Source organism: Lolium perenne, chromosome 4 (genome assembly GCF_019359855.2).
Source record: "Lolium perenne isolate Kyuss_39 chromosome 4, Kyuss_2.0, whole genome shotgun sequence".
NCBI classification, from domain to species: Eukaryota; Viridiplantae; Streptophyta; class Magnoliopsida; order Poales; family Poaceae; genus Lolium; species Lolium perenne.
In genome coordinates, this window is record NC_067247.2 from 313,738,623 (window position 1) to 313,760,301 (window position 21,679).

A 21,679-nucleotide genomic window follows, 5' to 3' on the forward strand; every position below is an offset into this window, starting at 1 on the left:
TGGGGAAAGCTCCTGAATCGAAGTTCCATATATTGCCATCCACTACAAGAAGAGGTACAACTCTGAACACCTCTATTGCTCTTGATTCTCCATTTGTTATGAGTAAGCTTCTTACTCCACCACATGCTACTGCTACTTCTGCTGAATCTGATAATGCTCCTGATGATTTTGACAATGCTTCTACTGTGCTTGATAAGAGTGGTTCGTTAGGTCCTTTCCTAGATACTACAATTGCTAGAGCTAAGCAAATTGAAAATGCTGAAAATACTATTACACGTGTTAGTTCACCTCAAGCTAGGGGGAATCCTAGTGATGATATTGATGAAACTTATATTGAACTTGATGATGAGTTCATTGAAGAATGTCATGCTACTAGAGATGCAAGTGATATGAGAAGTCTTCTCGCAAGACGGGCTGTTAGATATAATTTGTCTCCTGATTCTAAATTTACCACATCTCCCATAAATATTAGAGGTAAGCATTATGATTTCTCTCTGGATTTACCTTACATATCTATTGTTGAGAAAGAACCTTTCTGTGGTACTGAAAATGAAAGTGCTATGAAACATATGAATGAACTGTCTACTTTGAGCAATTTATTCTCCGATGATATTAAGATACGCACTTATTTTGTCACTAAAATTTTCCCTTTCTCTCTGAAAGGACCAGCTAAATTTTGGAATGATAATTTGTCTCTTGGATCTATTGATAGTCCTATTGGTTTGGTTAATGCTTTCTTTCAAAAACATTTCCCTGCTAGTGCTCAATATGCTGTTTTGCAGAAAATCTTTGACTTTGTGCAGGTAGAAGGAGAGAAATTACCCGAATCTTGGGCAAGATTTTGTTCTTTAATTAGAGCACTACCTAAACATCCATTAGCTAAAAGTGAACTCCTTGATATATTTATAATGGACTAACCGTTGAATCTAGGACATACCTGGATAGTTGTGATGGTTGTGTTTTCAGCAAAAGAATTCCGGCTGAAGCTGAGGAATTATTAGCTAAAATAAGAAAGAATTATGATGATTGGACTACACCGGAGCCAATACCAACACCGAAGAAAAGGAAAATGATTGCATTAAATGATAAAGTGATGAGGGAAGCCAAGAAATCTCTTAAGGAGAAGGGTATTAAATCTGAAGATGTGAAGAATCTACCACCTATAGAACAATTATGTAAGCCAATCCTTCGTTTTTTCACTATTGAGGTACACTCTCTCCAACGCTTTGATAATAGAGATATTCCCTACTCCAAACATCCTGATCAATGCTTAGATGAATTTTATAATTATATGTTAAGCAAGATAATTTTAATAAGAGAGTGGAACATCACCTAATGGAAAATTCTAGAGCTATCAATAATTTGCATGATATTGTGGAAAGAACCTCTAATGATGTTAAAATGCTTGTTAAACATTTCCATATGGTTCAAATTAAAATTGATCAGCTCACTAAAGTGCAAAAAGATTTGCTAGTTAATGCTTCTAGAGAAAAGCATGCTTATGAAATAAGAACTAGAAGTGGCGTTTCTACTCAGGATCCTTTATATCCTGAAGGACATCCAAAGAGAATTGAACAAGATTCTCAACGAGTTCATGATACTAGGACTAAATCTAAGAAAAAGAATAAGAAACATAAAACTGTTGTAGAATCCTCTGAACCTGCTAAGGATCCTAATAGTATATCTATCTCTGATGCCGAAACTGAAAGTGGTAATGATAAAAATGATGCTTTCGATAAAGAAGAAATTGAAGAAGAACCTGAAAAGCGTACTAAGAATACAAAATACACTAAGGAAGATTTCATTGCTACTAGACATGGTAGTGAGAGAGAACCTTGGGTGCAAAAACCAATGCCTTTTTCTGATAAAAAAACATAAATCAAAGGAGGAAGAACATTATAATAAGTTCTATGAATGGATGAAACCTTTGTTTTTGCAAATTCCTTTGACTGATGCTATTAAATTGCCTCCTTATTCAAAGTATATGAAAGATATTCTCTCTAATAAGAGGAAGATTCCAAATGAGGAAATTTCCACTATGCTCGCTAATTACTCTTTTAGTGGTAAGGTTCCAAATAAGCTTGGTGATCCAGGTATACCCACTATTCCATGCTCCATCAAAAATAATTATGTTAGAACTGCTTTATGTGATTTGGGAGCAGGAGTTAGTGTTATGCCTTTTTCTCTCTATAGAAGACTTGATCTAGAAAAATTAATACCAACTGATATATCCTTGCAAATGGCTGATAAGTCTACTACTATTCCTGTTGGTATATGTGAGGATGTTCCTATTCAAGTTGCTCATCATTGTATGATATTAACTGACTTTGTTGTGTTGGAAATGCCGAAAGATGATAATATATCTATTATTCTTGGGAGACCTTTTCTTAACACTACAGGGGCTGTTATTGATTGCAACCAAGGAAAAGTAACTTTTAATGTTGATGACAAAGAGCATACCATTTATTTTCCCAAGAAGATTGATGTGAATTATGATCTAAACTCAATTATTAATGTTGATACCATCTAAATTGGGAAATTTCATTTGCCTTTGCCCGAGCCAAAGAAGGAGAATGATATTGTCATGGTTGGAACTATTCCTATCAAGATTGAGGTAACATAATCATATTGAGAAATACAAAGTTTTGCTTCATATAAAATTATTTTGATAACAAGACTTGATCAACCTTGTTAACAAAATATGAATGAAACTATGTTTTCACCTATGTACCATTGATTGACTTTATATCAGAATGTCTTAGAGTTGTTGTAGATTTGGTTTTGAATTTGTTTTTCATCATTCCATAATTGTTTTCCTACGTTAGAATCATTATTCAAATTCTGAAAATTGCCTAAAAATAAAGTTTATCGAAAAATTCCAGAAAATGTATATAAAATTTTTACGCATGAAAAGGGGCAGAGAGGCACCTGGGGCAGCCCAAGGGGACCCACCAGCCGACCACACCATGTGGTGGCACGGCTGCCCCCTAGCCGTGCCAAGGGTAGGTGTGGGGCCCCCTGGCCCTCCACTTGCTCCCTTCTCTGCTATTCTCTTCTCTCTCCCAAAAAAACACCCCACCATTGCTCAAACCCGTGCTCTGGTTGTTCTTCATCGTGAATTTTCGATCTCCTTCCTCAGACCATATTTCCTGCTGAAATTTGAAGCATTTGCTCTCCGGTATGTGACTCCTCCGATTATCCAAGTAGAATTTTGATTGGTGAAGTATATCTTGAATATTTTGCTGCTATAGATGACATGATAAGTGAGCTTGCATGCTTGTATTATGATGGGATAAGTTGTTTTGATGCATGTTTATTCCTCTTATGAGTCTCCATAGTGTTCTCCTTCATTTGTTTGTCTTAAAATCATTTTTTATGGGGTTTGTTAAAAATTTCAGAGAACAAGGATGGACAACCACACATATGGAGAGATCTTTGAGAGGGAAGCACATGGACCAAGGAGGTCTTCAAGATCATCTACACAATATAGGCAATCTTACAATGAAGATCTCATTGCTCAAGATTTTAGTGAAAGGGATGAAGGGGAGGCACATCCATCCACTTTTCCTTGAACTGACTTCATGATAGATGCAGGGATTCGTGATGATTTCTTATACCTTGTCGAAGGGTTGGCTTAACTGAATACATGAATGATGAGAGTGAACAATATGCTTCGCTCACTAAAACATTTGTGGAGAGTTTCCACTTGAGCAACACTAAGTACAAGCTGAGTGTTGCATATAAAATCTATGACAAGTCTATCACTTTGCCTTTGTCAAAATTTTGTGCAATCCTAGGTATTCCTACTACGGGGACAGCGAGGAAGGTTAAGGACAACCCCGCTAACTTGTTGGAGCTTTATCGGGAGGTGACGAATGGTGATGACTGCAAGGCCCAGCGTGGCAAGATAAGAAACATCCAACTCCCAGCTATTAGATACTTTACCTATTACCTTGCCACTAGTATTCTTGGTAGGGAAAATACTAGTAACAACTTGGCTTTTCTAGCTACTGCACTCGATGATAGTACTAAGTATAATCTTGGTACTCTTATTGCTTGTCGCTTGTCTGCTAAAGGACCCATTTATGGGGGAATTGTTGATGCACGTGTTGTAGTTGCCTTGGATCTTACTATTGATCCAAATGATGTGTTGTTGGAACCACAAAGAGTTGATACTGCTGCTATGAAACACCATCAATTTGTTACTGCTAACTCTTGTGCAGGGAATTTAGTGTATAGAATGTTATTTATTGATGGGGAAGAAAGGGAGGTTCCCCTACCACAACCTAGTTTGTTTAGTGTTCACAGGAAGCCGTGCTCTCGCTCAAAGGAGGAGTTGGACGAGCAGCTTCGACTGCTTGGATTCCATGGCCAGTAGCAGTAGGAGGAGGAGGAGGCGGCCCCTGAGGACTACACAACGCGCTACACCGAGCCGTCCTCGAGTTCATACCAGGACGAAGGTACCTCTTCATCGTATTACAGGGGCAACATTTATTTCGATGCTTGGTCACCATGGGGTTGATCTCCACTTAGGCCAAAATCCTAAGCTTTGAGGTAGGTATACCGACATCTCGCTCATCTACATGACTACATATCATATTCCGTCGGAACTTTGTATATCCATGTTTCGCTTTATTTTTGTTCTTGTTAGTTTATTTCTGTAATTTCTCTTTATTTGAATCTTGAAAGTTGTTACTACTGTAATAACCTCTCTTTAGCTTATTTATTTTGTTTTTATACCAAGGATAGCCTCTAATAGGAAGGAGGTAAGAATTTGGGAAGTTACTGTCTAAACACAGATTCTATGCTGTCTCCATAAAAATTCGTATAAAACGACAGAATGGAATTTGGAGATGCCAATTTTTGAGCATATGTCCCAGGTTGTTATGTAACTTTCGTTAGTTGTTTACTTTTCGAGATGAGCTACAGAATATTTTCAGAAAAATCGATCTTTGCCTGCTGTTCTGGGTTGTCAGATTTCTGCCACTTGTTGCATTTGCGTGTTTATGTTACTTTTCTTTCTTTTTGTTGTTCTTGTTTTTGTTTCTACTTTCCAAAACACATAAAGACCAAAAATATTTCTGTTGTTTCTCTTCATTTGCTTGTTAGTTTGCTTCATCTTCTCATTATGGTTTGTTATGCAAAAATCCAAAAAGATTTTGCTTTGCGTGTTGATTAAAAATCGAAAACCCAAAAATATTTGTTGTTCTTCTTGGTTTTGTAAAGTTGCTGCAGGGTTAAACGGTCTTCCATGACTTTATTGGAGCTTGGTTATCATTTCATATTATTCAATACACACAAGTGAAGAGCAATAGTGACGGTCACGACAATTCGAGTTGTGGTGAGAGGCTGGTATGAACTCTATTTGTTTTCATTTTTGTACATATACTCATTTATGTGGACATGCTTAGTTTGTTTGTGTAAGGTGTATGCTACTTAATGATGCTCAGTAGTTTATGCTCTCTCATGATTAGTTCCAATTTACTAATAGTAGGTAATATGCCATATAGATGTTTGCTTGCATTGCTCTATTCATATAACGGTATGACATTGTGGTATCCTCCTTTGAATGTTTCATTTGAATCGAATTGGCACATGGTCAAGCATGCATAAGACTAAAACAAAAGTTATATAATCCTCGATGATTTATCTTGACTCGGAGTTCTTGTATTACTTTTATGCTTCCGTTAATTTTATCTGTCGCAAGCATGATTATGACAGTTACTGCTTTCTTGATTGTCGCTTCCCAGTCTATTGCTAGCCTTCACTTGTACTGAGTATGAGCTCTACTCGTGCATCCAACTACTAAAAACCAAAGTGCCAATTGAGTCTATCATACATACCTATATGTGGTACTTCACCTCCACTCCAAAGTGAATTGCTTGTATGCTACCTTTAAACATTCAAACATTACTACTTGTTTTGTGTAATTTATAGCTCATGGGAAAGTAGTCTAAAAAAAACTATTGTGGTAAGTATTATATCTTATACATTATTAGTTCTTATAAGTTGCTTGTTGTGGGATAACTGTGCTGTCATGGGGAACACCATCAATATGCCCTTGTTGAATATCGTGTGAATTACTATGCATGCTCATCTTGTTTGAAGTAAGGGAGATTTACCATGAGTTGCAAAGATTGGAGTATGCATATTGTTAGAGAGGAACATTGGGCCACCAACTAAAGACATGTTCACATGGTGGAAGTTTCAGCTGGACAACAAGTCCAAATATCTGTTGTTCTTGTCTTCCCGGTATGGATGTCCAAAAAGTTGAGATTTATCAAAATTGAGAAATCAAATGAGATTCATCTCCTAGGACCTTTGTACAGGAGGTAAGGAGGTACCCCTTTGTGACACTTGGTTGAAACATAATGTATGCGATGAAAATCCATGGAAATTCAAGCTAATTAGGACAAGGTGTGAGCACTATTAGTATATTATGCATGAGGCAAGAAGTTTATAGGAAGTTTTATGCATGAGCCATATTATTTATCACTACCGTTGACATGAGTTGCACTTCTCAAAAAATATATTTTCAACACTCCTATTGCAATCAAAATGAAAAGCTCTAGCACATGAGCAATCTTACTTCCCTCTGCGCAGGGCCAATCTTATACTTTTATTTGAGATCACCATCCGTTCTTCGAGCACTTTCTTGAAAGCATAGTTGTCATTCTTAGTTTAATGTGCTTGTCCCGGAATAAGATTAATTGTGGTAAAACTGTGATGCTTGAATCTTTCGATATTTTTACTACTAGTCTTCTCTTGAACTTTAGAGGTGCCCCGACATTTATGTTTTGCTCCACAAATAGGGCAAGCGAGATACCACTTTATCATATCATATTATGAACATTGCAATCCTGCAAATACTTATGTTTCATGTTGCTTATTATTGTGTTAGTATCCTTTCACGACTTGCATAACTATTGAGTATCCTTAGTTGCATGCTTCTTATTATGAATTATCTGAGCATTTGATCATGTAGTGGAATATATACATCATATGAAGCAAATAGGTTCATTAAAGTTTCTTTTATCGCACTCAGTTGTCACTGAATTGCTTGAGGACAAGCAATAAGCTAACCTTGGGGGAGTTGATACGTCCAAAACACATCTACTTTCCCGAACACTTTTGGTGTTGTTTGCCCTCTATCTTGTGTGTTTTGAATACAACTAACGCGGACTAACTCTGTTTTCAACAGAATTGCTCTGGTGTCTCGTTTTTTTTTTTGCAGAAATCCAACTTTCAGGAAAATTCCCGGAAAATATAAAAACCCCATATTTCACCTGAAGACTCCCGGAGCCAGAAGACGAGACGGAGGGGGGCCACGAGGGACCCACACCCACCCTTGGCGCGGGCTAGGCCTTGGCCGCGCAAGGGGTGGTCTGCCCGCCTTGGCCACCCCCTCGACCTATCCTTCGCACTATAAGAAGCCCCTGACCTGAAAACCGAGAGGGATTCGACGTTTTTCCAGAAAGAGTTCCGCTGCTCCGCCGCCACCAGAAACTCCATTCTGGCACCCTGCCGGGACGGGGATTTGGAGGAGATCATCGCCATCACCATCACCGACGCCTCTCCATCAACCATCCATGATTCCCCCATCCATGTGTGAGTAATTCCCCGCTGTAGGCTGTAGGGGATGGTAGGGATTGGATGAGATTGGTCATGTAATAGCTATAAGATTGTTATGGGCATAGTGCCTAGTATTCGTTGTTTGTATTTTTGACATTGTTGCAACTTGTTGTGCTTAATTCTTGTCACTTTGGGCCCGAGTGTCATGATCTCAGATCTGAACATGTTATTGATTACTGATGATAATTTCTGTTTTTGATCATATCTGCAAGTTGTATACATATATTGTTGTCCGTAACCCAGGGCCCCAAGGTGACGATAATTGGGATAACCGAACGGGATGGCTATGATGTGAGGATCACGTGTGTTCACGGATTGTTAATGCTTTGCTCCGGTACTCTATTAAAAGGAGTACCTTAATTACCAGTAGTTTCCCTAGAGGCCCAGCTGCAACGGGCTGGTAGGACAAAAGATGTCGTGCAAGTTTCTCATTGCGAGCACGCACGACTAAATAGGAACACACGCATGTGGTTATATTACGCTAGGATGCTTATATCATTATTACTTGCAATGCCTATGTCTTGCTATTACATGGACTCTCTCATTCATGCATCGCCCGTTCATCCATGTGCCTACTGTATTTTAATCCTGTTGTCTACTGCAATCATCGCTACTGCTGTTTTCATTTCATTACTGTTGTTACTTCACTATACCAGTGCTATAAAACTGTTACTACTAATAAACTTTTGCGAGCAAGTCTATTTTCAGGTGCAGGTGAATTGACAACTCATCTGTTAAAACTTATAAATATTCTTTGGCTCCCCTTGTGTCGAATCAATAAATTTGGGTTTTACTTCCCTTGAAGACTGTTCGAGCCCCTATACTTGTGGGTCATCACTTAGCATTGGCCATCTTCCCACGCCGCAATTTACACTAACGCTGCTGAGAAGTCCACGGGCCAGCAATGTCGCTTCCTTGTGGTTGCGAACTGAGATTTCGTCCTCGACACGGCACAACACAATCACGGCATTCCTCTTAGAGAGAAAAAAGTTGCAGTTCCTTCAACACCCTAGAGAAAATGGCCGAATTCCATTGCACAATCAATCCACCAAAGGCCCCCACCAAAGGGAAATAAAAAAATTATCCAGACACTTTTGGAAATATTTTCGAATAATTCAGTGATCAAAATAATTATTTTTTATTTCTTGCAAACAAATAATTGAACATTGACTCTCCTCAATTTTCTACCCCACATTCAGCTACCTTTATTTTGAACTAAGACCCCTCACATTCAAATCAAGCACACACCATTTCGTTGTGGAGAAATTATCCATTACACATAAAAATATAGTAACAGGCAAAAGGCCAGCAATCAAGGATGCTCTATGATCATTAATAAGTTGTAGTATAATATTTATTATAGCAGCAGTGCTTAAAACATAGCAGATAAACAGCTTGAGCAAAAGGTTTGTCCCCAAGTCCAGCACCAACTTGTTCGTGAGCTTATTTATCATTTGAACCATCTGTTTCACCTAGATCATAAGGAGCTTCCAGTAGCTTCTCCTTTGTCAGTTCCACGGCTTCAATGCCCAGAGCAAGCCCCACATGTTGTATAAGATAAATTTGTGTAGGAGGGTGAGTTGTCTCTTGTGGATCATCAATGTGGCCACCCAAATTCTCCTTATGCCCCTCCTCTAAAATTTTATTCTTTTTTTTAATAATTTTGTTTTGCTCCTCCTTCCTATGAACTTTCCTTTTCTTGGTAACAGAAGCCCTGGTGTTAGGGAGAGCTTTATGCGTGTATTCCTCTCTTATGGCACTACTGCGAGTGTTCCTCCTTACCACATTATCCACCAGAGGAGTTTCTTGTTTCTTAGACCCCTTCCCCTTTTAGACTTTGCAACCGAGGTAGCAAGCACCGCAGAAGACTGCCGGTCCAACTCACCAAATTCTAACATCTGGGATACTAGACTTCTATCTACTTGAAACTAAAAACTACTTTAATTATGCCTAAACTCCTGAAAGAGAATTCACCCCTATCCCTGATATTGGTACTCCGAACCTCACCTTAGCCGCATGTAACCAACTCTGCTGTTGAGACATGAATTGAAACAAAGAGCAAGCGGGGGTGCAAGAGGAATAAAGGAAGCCGCAACAACCGGAAAACCAACTGCAATACAAGAAGTTTTTAGTGGTGAAACTTCTGGTCAATATCAAAGTTTAGCTAGTGACATGAGAACATACATAAGAATGACAATCTCTGAAAATTAACGACTTCATGAATATGGGTAAAGGCATGCAACAATTCCTATTTGACGCATTGTCGCGTGAAGGGATTCCTACTTGCTTATTTCGTTGTGTTTTATTTTCGTTCCTTTTTCTTTTTTCTTTTCCCTTTTTCTTCTTCATTTTTCAAATTGGTATGTTTTCTTTTCTTCTCTATTTAATTCCATTATTTTCAAAATTTTCCTTTTATTTTTAAATGATATGAGTATTTATGTGTTATTAACTGAATAGTGTTTGAAAATGGTGAAAAATTATCTTGAACTACGTAAACATTTCATGCCCGTGAACATTCTTTTGAATCCAATGAAATATATTTTTAACCACGTTAAAATATATTGAACCCCATGAACTTCATGGTGACTTTCTATAATTGCAAATATATTTTGGGTTATGAACAATCTTTTATAAAGCGTGAACATTTTTTTACACACGCACTTTCTTAATATAGAAACTTTAAAAAGAACGAAAAATGAAAGAAACTCAAATATAAAAGTGAAGCAAGAACAACAAGTAAAATAGAGAAACAAAAATATGAAAAAGAATAATAAACAAAAGAAAAGGAAGATCAAAGTTTAAAGATTAACTAGCAAAAAATAATAAATAAAAAAAATAAAAAAAATGAGAAACCACTTTTGGATCAGTCTAGCGAGCACCACACATGTGGTGCTCTCCCCCCCTACATGGGCGCTATTCTTTTTCCCATAAAATAAGATAAACGTTAGGAATAAGTCGATTTGCATTTTTCATGCATGGGTGATCCCTAGGTTATTGCTGCCAAAAATCCCGAATGTCACATTTTATCATGTCTATTAACATTTTTGGAAATGCGGCATTGTTTTGTAACATTTCTAATCAGTAAAAACGTGCAACATGTAGAGATATTTTTGCAACATTTTGATCAGATGTGGCAAAAAATGTAACAAATCCCCATTTGTTGCAACAAATGTAAAAATATATATCACATTCTCCAACAAAAAAAATGCATCAAAATATTACAGTAACACTTATGTAACATTGGAGCAATCTCGCTATAGCATATGCACATAAAGCATTGTAGCACTTTGCCCATGGTTACACAAAAAACAATGCACACATGGAGAAAGTAGCAACACCGTATGCAAAAATAAAAAAATCCCAAAAAATGGCGTTCTCCAATGACCATAGAGTCACCACCATGGAAGATTTGAGCTCGCCAACCACCAATCCGCCAAACCAGAGTAAATTTGGAGCCAAATAGAGAGTCACCACGCAAGCGATCATCGCCGGCAGGACCAATGAGGGCATCATGCATGGTAGTTGTATGAGATCGACGAATGGGCCCTAGCGGCATCGCGCTTGGGAAGCAAGGAGCAAGCGAGGCCACGCATAGGCGGCCCATGAAGCTGGTGGCAAACGCTGACATGTGTGATGTGAAATCAAGACCGACAGGAGTCGGAGGTGCTCGCGCGATCGGCCATGGCAGAACTCGACATCGAGCCATCGAGGAAGCCTTGAGCGACGACGGTTGTTGGGAAGGAGAGGCTGGAGCTTTTCCAGCGAGGCACAACATGAAGAGTTTAGCTGGAGTGCTCGAGGTTAGAGGTTAGCGCTAGGAGGAGGAAGGGAAATCGAGGAGGGGGAGGAAGATATGAGCAAGATGAGAAGTCGAGTAAAAAAAAGACATTCAAGAGTAGCGACGCGACAAAGCCTCCGCACGTAAAGAGAGCCTTAAATAGGAGCGTCCCCCGGGGGATTAAATTTCTAATCCCCCGGGTGGACAGCCGTTGGATTAGCTCGATTAGACCATCCAGATCGTGACACGTGTCATAGTATACTTCAGTCCCACTTTTGCTACTATAATGTACCAAAGTAGCAAAAAACGGTTTGTTTGTAGAAAAATCAACCCAATTGTAGCAAAAAATGTTTCACCCAAAATACACACAGATCTCGTCGGAGACTCGCCGGAGACCTCGCCGGAGACGATGTAGCAAACATGTTGTACTATTGTAGCAAAGAAATTCTGATATTTTAGCCAAGGTTTTGGATATCGGTTTGAAAAAAAATCTCAGAGAGGGCTGAAATTTCTGGCAACCACGGTTACCGGAGATAACCGGTCAAATATCGGACGAAATTCTCAAACAAAATTTGAATTTCAAACTGAAAAATGTATAAATATTTTTGAAATTAAGGTTTTGAGGAGAAGAAAGTGAAAGATTGGGACAATGAGTTGGGGCATAGAGTTATAGTGGAGAGGAAACACGTACGATTTAGGTTGGCTAACCAATCAACCTAAATTCAAATCAAATTTTGAATAGACCAAGATTTTTTGGCCGATAAATTCATTTAGTGGAGGGGCTGAGAATTCCGGTAACCGCGGTATTTCAACGGGTAACCAAATCCCTGGTTGCAGCAAAACCGACTCCATCGGAGACCTCGCAAAGAAAACTTGCCGGAGATGTCACCCGGGAACTCGCCGGAGGCGTCCCCGGAAACCTCACCAGAGACACATGGTAGCAAAAAATATGGTAAAGTAGCAAAAAAACACAAAAATTGTAGTAGCTTTTTTTTTTTGCTATTGTAGCAACGCCGGCGAAATAGCAGTACCGCCGTCGAGTCCTCGTAGCACCGCGCTTGCAGCAGCTCCATCGCCGTTTGTAGCGGTGACGGCGGTGGATGGCTTGCAGTGGTTCCGGCACCATTTGTAGCGGCGACGGTGATGGACAGCTTGCAGCAGCTCTGGCGCCTTCTGTTGCAGCGACGGCGGCCTTCTGTAGCAACGCCGGCGAACTTCTGTAGCAGCACCGGCGACCTTGTGTAGCAACGCCGGCAAACTTGTGTAGCAGCGCCGACGGACTTGTGTAGTAGGAACGACGGCCTTCTGTAGCGGCAACAACGACCTTTTGTAGCAGGGACGCTCGCAGCAGCGCCGCCCTAGGCAGGGACTCGCGAGGTCGTCGCCGGCGGCAGGGCTTTGGCGCGGCGGATCTCGCGAGGTCGTAGCTGGTGGCAGGGACCGGGAGGCGCTTGGGGGAGCGGGAGCGAAGCGCCGGGCGGAGTTCGACGGTGTGGACCACCTGGAGGCGCGCTTGATCGTCTCCGGTGGCAGGGGCTAGGAGGCGCGCGTGGTCGTCGCCGGCGGCAGGGGCAGGAGGTGCGCGTGGTCTTCGCCGGCGGCAGGAACCAGGAGGCGTCGGGAGCGAAGCGTGGCGGAGGAGCAGCAGCGCGGCGGAGGAGGAGGAGAAGCGACTTGCAGCGGCGGCGTGAGCGTTGGAGTCTTGGGTGGGCAACGCACGAGTAGAGGAGAGCCATCGGTGGAAGAGGATAAGGGATGGGGTGGGCCCCACCATGTGCTGCCCGGTTTCTTCCGTCCCGCATGGACGTGTGGAGTGCGGAGGAGGTGGGGGATCAGAACGCTGTTCCCCGGGGGAACGTCAGCGTTTTAGTTAAATCATACAAATCAGATACCGCCCGTAGGAAAATATCCAAGGGCTGTAAGTCATACTGGGCCGAATAAACAGACAACTTAGAATTGGCCCCTCTTCCCACATCGCAATTTACACTAACGCTGCTGACAAGTCCACGGCCCAGCAATGTCGCTGCCTTGCGGACTGAGACTTCGTCCTCGACACGGCATTGCTCTCAGAGAAAAAAAAAGAAGTATCGCCGCGCCGACCCCGACCGAATCTCACCGGCGGGCGGCAGCGATGGCCTCCAAACTCTGGCGTCCTCTCAGAGTCCTCTTCCTCCTACTCCTCCTGCCGCTGTCTGCCTCGTGTACGGCGGCCGAGGACGACGCTGCGGTGGCGAGGTCGTCTTTCCACATGGACGGCGACGTGGCCTGGGTGGTGCAGGTCAGTGACCTCCACATCAGCGCCTACCACCCGGACCGGGCCGACGACCTCGTGCGCCTCCTCGGCCCTGCCCTTCGCGCCATCCGCCCCCACCTCCTCATAGTCTCCGGCGACATCACCGGTACGCCCGCCCACTCCGCCTGCCTATCCCCTGAATTTTGAATCTGCGCTGTTGTGTAGTGTTACAACTTCTGTGATTGGTACTCCAGTATTCCGCTTGATGTAGTACGATTTCCTTAGTTCAGGCAATTGATATTTTGGTATTAATTCGCATTAGCTTTTATGAGGATAAATGACTATGAACCATAGAAAATCCCTGAACATACTGAATAAGTATACAAAACTGAATCGAGTATATTTGAACATCGTGAATTGGCCTAACGTCTAAAAATTTGTTATTCAGGATATGACTTCTATTACATGATCTTGAATTTGGAACAACTCTAGAGATGTCAGTAGTATAGCTGTTCAGAGAGAATGACTTGTTTCATCTTGACCATCTGTGTGAAGAATCTAGTACGGCATTAGTTAATGGACCTTTGATTCTCCACCCTCTAGTGGAACGTCCCATACCAGCATAGAACAAATCTTTCCTTGTTACAATAGAAAGAGATAAAGCCCCAGTCACTTCAGAACACAGAGGCCTCTGCCTACATTGTTGATTAAACTCAGTAGGATGATACAACTCAGACTTGGTAGTAACTCGAGTAGTGAAAATTTCAGTTGACATCGTATTGTTGACCTACTGGAAGTTTTTTCTCGGATGATTGCATTCCTCGTCTCTGGTTATAAGTGCACTTAACATACCAGCATATGCTACATGGTTACACATGGATATGTAGAGAGAATTCCTCGATAAGTGGTAACACTTATAAAGAGATGTTATGAAAAGATGTACACTTAATTGTTATTGACTGCTGATGTCGTTCATGTAATTTTTGAGCACAGTGTTGATTGTATTATAATATCCATTCTTTTCTTGGCCTGTTATAAGATGCAAAAAATAGAAGAAAGACTACCTCCAGACAAGATGAAGATGAATGGATTACATACAAGAAAACTATTGATGCAATTGTTGAAAAAGGTGGTATTGACAGGAGGAGAATATTTGATATAAGAGGCAATCATGATACATATGGAGTTCCCTATAGAGGAAGCAAATTGGACTTCTTTTCAACTTACAGTGTTAGCTCACAGCTTGACCGGTTAAGGACCATCAATAGCATATTGCTTCAGGTACGTTTCATAGCTGTGTCAGCTCTCCCTGTGATGCATCTTCAACTTTTCAAGATGGTTGTGCTTTATCTGATAATATTGTGGTATATCCTCCCTGCATATTCAACCTGTAACCTGCAACATATTTTCTGGCAGAGCTTCATTTTAACATTGTTGACTAGTAATGTGCTGTGGCCGCTTAGAGCTTCGAAGGTGATAGGGATCTGACACAGGAGGACGAGATCGTTCTCTGCGTCTAGGTGCCATTGCCGGCGACTAGATCTGGTAGCAGGAGATAGGGATCAAGAGAAATCAGAGGGACTGGGGAGAGCACATAGAAGATATGGTGTTATTGCTTGCCCTAAAACATACGGGATACACATCCTCTTATAGGAGGACTAGCTGCCAGGTAACCTGGTGGACCAAACTGACTCCAAGATCTGTAGTACACAAGTAGGACTCTTTTGACTCTCACGTTAATACGTTATCCTATTTTCCCTAATGCAGTAATTGAACTGGACTCTAATTATGGAAACTGCTATACTGCTAACGCCACAACATAATGCCACAGTGCAATAGATTGTGACAAATGACTATGCATTTGAGACCACGTTGTCTTGAGAAAATTTCTTTTTAACTGGTACAAGAATAAACTAATAGCCAAATGTTAATATCAATCTTGTGTGAACTGAATGTAGATTGAATAAATCAGCTTTGGCAACAGCAAAGAGAACTTGCAAACTAGTTCACGCATCAATATAAGTTATGGAATATGGCAATACATATAAAAGTACAATGTGGACTTGAGGAGTAGGAGTACAATAATGGGAGCCTTTTTGGGTACTATTGGCACAATGGTTACACAAAAAATGCATTAGTGTCATGTTGTGCAGCACTTTGAAATATGTTCATCAGCCTGTATGAACTAATTATAGTAGTTTAATCTCGAAGCTAGCTCTTATTCATCGCAAGAAGTCATAGTGATTGTGAAGAACCAAGTGAAACATGATCTTTTCACCTTATAATTTATTTCAACTACCTGTTATAAAGAACTCTAATCGGGTCACAACGATACTAGAGTGAAGTGTTCTTCTAGAATGGGACTAATTGTGCATGGCCATGATTACATATATATTTTTATTGTACTTACAGTTCGGGAGCTGAATTTTATCCTAAAAGGTATTATTGTAGGGAGATAGAAGTTATCTCTTCCTGGGAATAGATGATACAATGAGCGTTGGCATTCGTTATCCTTCTAATTTATTTGGCAATCCTACTGATAAGAGGATAGAAGCAGTTAATTCTGAACTACAATACTGGACCAGTCACTCAAATGTTCCGATTACAAAAGTTGTATTTGGACATTTCCCTATGTCATTCACTAGTTCATCTGAAGGAGGACAGCGGTACGAAAGTGTGTTCGCAAGACAGTCAATTTCAGCATACCTATGTGGCCATCTGCATGCAAAAATTAGTAAGCATCTCTGGAGATATCATCAAATGAAAACAGAAGAGCGCTCTTCAAGTTTTTGGGAATGGGAACTTGGAGACTGGAAAGAGTCCAGATTGATGAGGATTTTAGCAATAGATAGAGGCACGGTCTCTTTTGTTGACCACGAGTTAAAACAGCCAGTTGAAACTTCAATCTTAATCACATATCCAGCAGATTCAAGAAATATGAATATACTGGAATTGGAATCAAAGAAGGGATCACTGAGAAATGATATAAACGTACTTGTTTTCTCTGAAGAACTTATTCTCAATGTTAGTGCAAGAGTTTTTGATTCTCATAATGAGTTCAAGATAGTTGAAGACATGGCTCTGCAACATATTTCGAGCTCTTCTGTTTACAAACCATTGTTCCATGCCAAATGGAGTGCTGAAAATTACAGAAGTCCATATCCCACTCGCTACTGGTTGCAAGTGTTTGTGCTGGATTCTCATGGTAAGAAGACACTAAGTGAGCGAAGACCATTTTCAGTTGAGGGTAAGATGGCAATTCCATACCGCCCCTGGCTCAACCGTTTGATGTTTGAAGTTGAATGGGAAGCCATGTATAAAGTTCTTCTGTGGATTAATTTGGCCTTCACCCTTATTTTGCTGTTCATTCCCAAAATGTTGTACCACGTTTTTAAAAGGAGTTCATCATACCAAAGGTGGGCTTTGTCAGTTATAGCATCCCCTGTCCAGCAGAGAAACACTTGCTTTTGGTTGGTATGGTTTTTAATGGAGGGTTCAAGCAGTAAAATGCTCTGGTTTTCTTTAACCCTGTATGTATTTTGGATCTCTCAAATGCCATGGTTTTGGGGTCATGCAACATCTGAAAATGGAGAAATTGCTCAAATGTATTTATCTGGATGGAGCGTACCTTCTTCTGGTATGAGCTGGACGAACTACAACCCTGATGTGATGGTGATCACCCTGCCTTTCCTATACCTGGTGGTTGTCCCTGTAGTGGTCTTGGTGTATGGCTTGTTTGCAGAACGGTCTGCTGCTTATTTACGGCAGCACAGAACAAGAGCAGAAGGCAGAGTTAATCCATCTGATACGACCAGTGAGTCAGCAAGCTTTGTGCCAGGTTCTCCTGATCCAGGATCTTTAATGAAGTTATCTTACAAGAACAAGATCAAGTTCATGTTGAGGAAGTTTTGTGGTGGGTGGACAAGAAGGTTAATTCTGCTAGCATGCTTGATTACAGCTGCGATACATTTGAAGGTGCATTTCCCTTTCTCCAGCTTTCTAGGTTCTAACACCAAATTTTCACATCTTAGTGTTAATGTAGATTTTCTCTCTGTGCAGCTTTCTTCGATGCTAATGTCAGCCTATGGATCAACACCAGTGGTCTTGTCTCCTCCATTAACATGGTTGCCACTGTTACTATTAAGCGTTTCTGCCTACTGTACCATGGCCCCTGTAGATTACACCATAGAACCCAGAACTGTACATTCGTGAAGCACACTAATGTCTTTTGGTACTTTCTCCTGTTGTACATCAGAGCCCCATAGGGGTACACTTCTACCATCAAATATATTATGGAGTGGGTACACCAAAAATACCCAGGAGAACATGGGTCTAGTTAGACCTGATTTTCAAAGAATATCAAAAATCGTATTTCAAAGTTTCAGAATTTTTTTTTTGAGAGGAAAGGTACGATTCATTAAGAAACAAACCCAAATGCTAAAAAGTGCTTGGAGGCCACGTTGCTCGTCGCAGCCTCCACTTCCTGGCCGTTCGATCGGAAACCGTCCGGGCGATTAAATCCCATGTCCCGACCGTCTGGCACCTGGGGCCGACAGCGCACGTGGGCCCATCCCTTCGCTTTGGCCGTTCTCTCCCTCACGCCTTCATTTCGTTTTCGCGCAGACGCACGCAGCAGAGCTTCTCCATCACTTCTCCCCCCAAGTCCCGCTAGGGTTTCTCCGGCGGAGTGCTCGCCGGCGGCGTTGCATCTCGTGCGCGGACTGATCGAGCACCTTCCCGCCTTCTACTCCGCCGGCGGCCGGTCGACCTCGCGCTCCCTCGATTTTAGGGGCGGTGATGCGGCGATTTCCGGGTGAAGGGCGGGCGAATCGGCAGCGGCGACGGAGAGCGAGACGCGTGACGGCGGCGTCGCAGCACGTGCGCGACCTGATCTAGCGTCCTGCACTCCTTCTACTCCACCGGCGGCCGCTCGTGCTCGCGCTCCTCGGTTTTGGGCGCGGTGGTGCGGCGATTTGCGGGTGAAGGGCGAGCGATTCGGGAGCGGCGACGGAGATCGAGTCGGTGGCGTTGCTCTGCGGTGAGTAGCGAAGAGGCGGCGTTGCTCTGCGGTGAGTACAGGGTGGGAAGGCTTGCTGCTAGAGGCGAGGTCAGGCAGTTTCGCGGCGGATTTTGGGCTAGGAGGTAATCTATCACCGCATCTACCAATTTTGTGCACGATTCTTCTTCAATAGCGCACGATTTTGTAATGTACCTTTGCAATTTCATGGGGTTTTGTCTTGGATTCGTGTTGTGTGAGATATATATGTCGGTGACATAGGATGCTCTCCATGTATGAACATCTGGAGCACATGGATTTTGATCTATGTTGTGATTGATCTCGTCTCCATGCTTTTATTCGGTGCATGTGTGTCGAGGTAGTACTGCTTCTCATTTAGGATAGCATTAGCGACCAAGCTCGGATCAGAAGCGATTCACAGTCGATCTCAATGACCCACCACTTGAACTAATATGTATGGTTTTTGGACAGCCATTGGTGTTGCTTAACCGCTGGAAGACATTCTTTGTCACAAATTGCTTGTGCATATATTGGAATTTAATAACTCGCATGTCGTTTTAGTTACTGAATCTGAAATTTTAGTGTTAGAACTGCAGCCATCTTGTTAAGTTTGTCTACTGAATCTTATACTAAGTTGCTATCTGTCAGCATAGTCATCTCAAACAGAACCCATGAATTAGTTTTGCTTAAGTTGTATACTGCAATTGAATTAGTTTTGTTATTACACCTTTGCTTAAGTTTTGGATAGATGTTCCTGCTCATCCTTTTTTGTGTGTATAATTAGCTCTAATATACATGCTTATTTTGATATCTTACAAGTTGGTCACTGATTTTAATCAAGTTGCCTTTGTCAGTAGGCCTAAGTTGGGTATTGAAATGGGATTAAGTTTTGTTCCTCCAGTATGCTTAAGTTGTGTTTCATACCCTAGTTGGTTTTTTTTCATTTTCTTTTTTGAGCAAGATGTGCAAGTAGGCTGTATTGGATTACTTAAGTTGTTTTATCAATACGCCTAACTTGGTTACTGGGAGGGATTACTTAAGTTTGGTTCCACTAGCAGCTTTTTGAGCTGAGATGTACTGCCATGTTTTTTTGTGTATAAGTAGCTTTAATAACATGCTTAACTTGTTTTTTCTTTTACAAAGCTTGTTACTATCTACATACATAAGTTGCCTAGTGGTTATTATAAACTTGTTTTCATAAATATAGCTACATTTTTGCAGATATAATGATGGATTTGACCAAGCGTTCTCGTTTGCGTTTACCACAAAGCCACTTTGTCCACAAACTGCTCAGCAGGTAGTTTGTAATTTTTATTTGTTTTATTCATTTTCATTCCAATTTTTTTCTGTTAATTTCATTGTTTTTTTATTGAACTGACTTTTATATTTTTTCTCCAATCATCAGACTGCAGTTGGTAACAATGGTCAGAAAGAGCCGCGCCAAACTGAACCTGAAGTTGATACGGTTGTTGCACCAAAGCGTGCACCTAAACGGCGTCAGGCGGTGTGTTTTTATACTCTTACTATCTATTTGTAGCAAAACCTCCAGCAAAAATAATTATTAACTGGTTTTTTGTCCCCTATTTTTGGTTTATGTTTTTCCAGTTGGGTAGGAATCGCGCATCTCCTGCCAGGTTGTTCAAATTGAACGCTCTGCTTAATGATGCCCAGAGAAATCTTATTGAGCAATAGGGTTGGGGAGGCATGCTTAAGGTGATGGCTAAAGAAATGCCTGCTTCTTTGAGCATGTGGGTTCTTGGCTGTTTCGATCCTATCAGAAGTGAGCTCGCTATTCCAGGGAGAGGTAGCATACCAGTGAATGCTGATAGTTACACCAGGGTTTTTGGTTTGCGGAATGAGGGAAGATCAGTGTGTTATGAGATGACTACTGAAGCTATTGCATTCTTCAATGTCGAATATGGTATAGAGAGTGGATCAGCACCAGATTTTACTGATTGGTGCAGAATGATAAAGGACATGAATGGAGCTTCAGATATGAAGTTTCTCTGTGCTTACTTTGCTGGTGTAATCAGTTGCTTCATAAGTCCTTCAACCTCTGCCTCCATCAGTCCCAGGTGTTACCAGTGCCTACTCAATCTTGATGAGTTCAAGAGGATAAATTTTGCCCAATTTGCAATAGATCAAATAATCACAGAAGTCAAGAAGATGGGAGTCAAGAAGAAATCTGTTTGCTGTTGTTTGCATCATCTTGTGGTAATTTACTTCTTCATGTTTTTTCTTCCATTGGTCTGCTACAAACATACATTCTATTTTTTTTCTGTTCACCATCAGTGATTAACTTCTTCATTTTTTGCAGATATTATACCTGGATTCACTTGAGGTTGATGAGGACGTGCCATCTGAAGATGATTGCCCCATCCGTGCAGCAGCTTGGACTGACAAACTTATACAAGCTGTTATGCGCAAGGATACCAAAGTCAGCGGGGAGTTCGGCAAGCTTAAAATAAGTGTCTGATTTTTTTATTAAACTTTTTTCCTGGCATTTTTTCATGATGAACCTATATTTTTTCAGCCATTCCTCACATATACTGACTAACACCTGTGGTTTCTCTTTTTTGTTCTGTACAATATAGCTCAAACAAGGTGTTGGTGCTAATATTAGAGACAGTCTCTTTGTTGGGATCACGGGTACTGAAGATTTTGTTTCCTCGAAGTTGCCACGGAGCTTCCCAATTCATGTATGAACTTTTTTTATACCTCAACATTTTGTACTGTAAAAAATGGATAAGTTGGCTGCCTATTTTAGTTAAGCTGGTTCAGTAAAAATGATTTAAGTTGGAAACTGCTATTTTCTGAATTTGTTAACCATTTTTGTTGACTTGTGCACTCATTCCAACTAAGTTGACACTAATGCTTACACTAAGTTGGCTACTGTTTTGATTTACACCTCATTTGGTGTCCACATGCCCCCAACTTCAAATTTGTGCACTCATTCCAACTAAGTTGACACTAAGGCTTACACTAAGTTGGCTACTGTTTGATTTACACCTCATTTGGT

At 41.1% G+C, this 21,679-nt stretch overlaps 1 protein-coding gene across 1 annotated transcript; it reads left to right on the forward strand.

Annotated features, from left to right (window-relative positions):
* Window positions 1–13,443: 13,443 nt before the first annotated feature.
* Window positions 13,444–18,030, forward strand: LOC127296161 (putative metallophosphoesterase At3g03305). Its single transcript, XM_051326185.2, has 4 exons — window positions 13,444–13,809; window positions 14,683–14,924; window positions 16,095–17,618; window positions 17,703–18,030. The coding sequence occupies exons 1-4, from the start codon at window positions 13,542–13,544 to the stop codon at window positions 17,853–17,855; spliced, it is 2,187 nt and encodes a 728-aa protein (XP_051182145.1). The 5' UTR covers window positions 13,444–13,541; the 3' UTR covers window positions 17,856–18,030.
* Window positions 18,031–21,679: the final 3,649 nt, after the last annotated feature.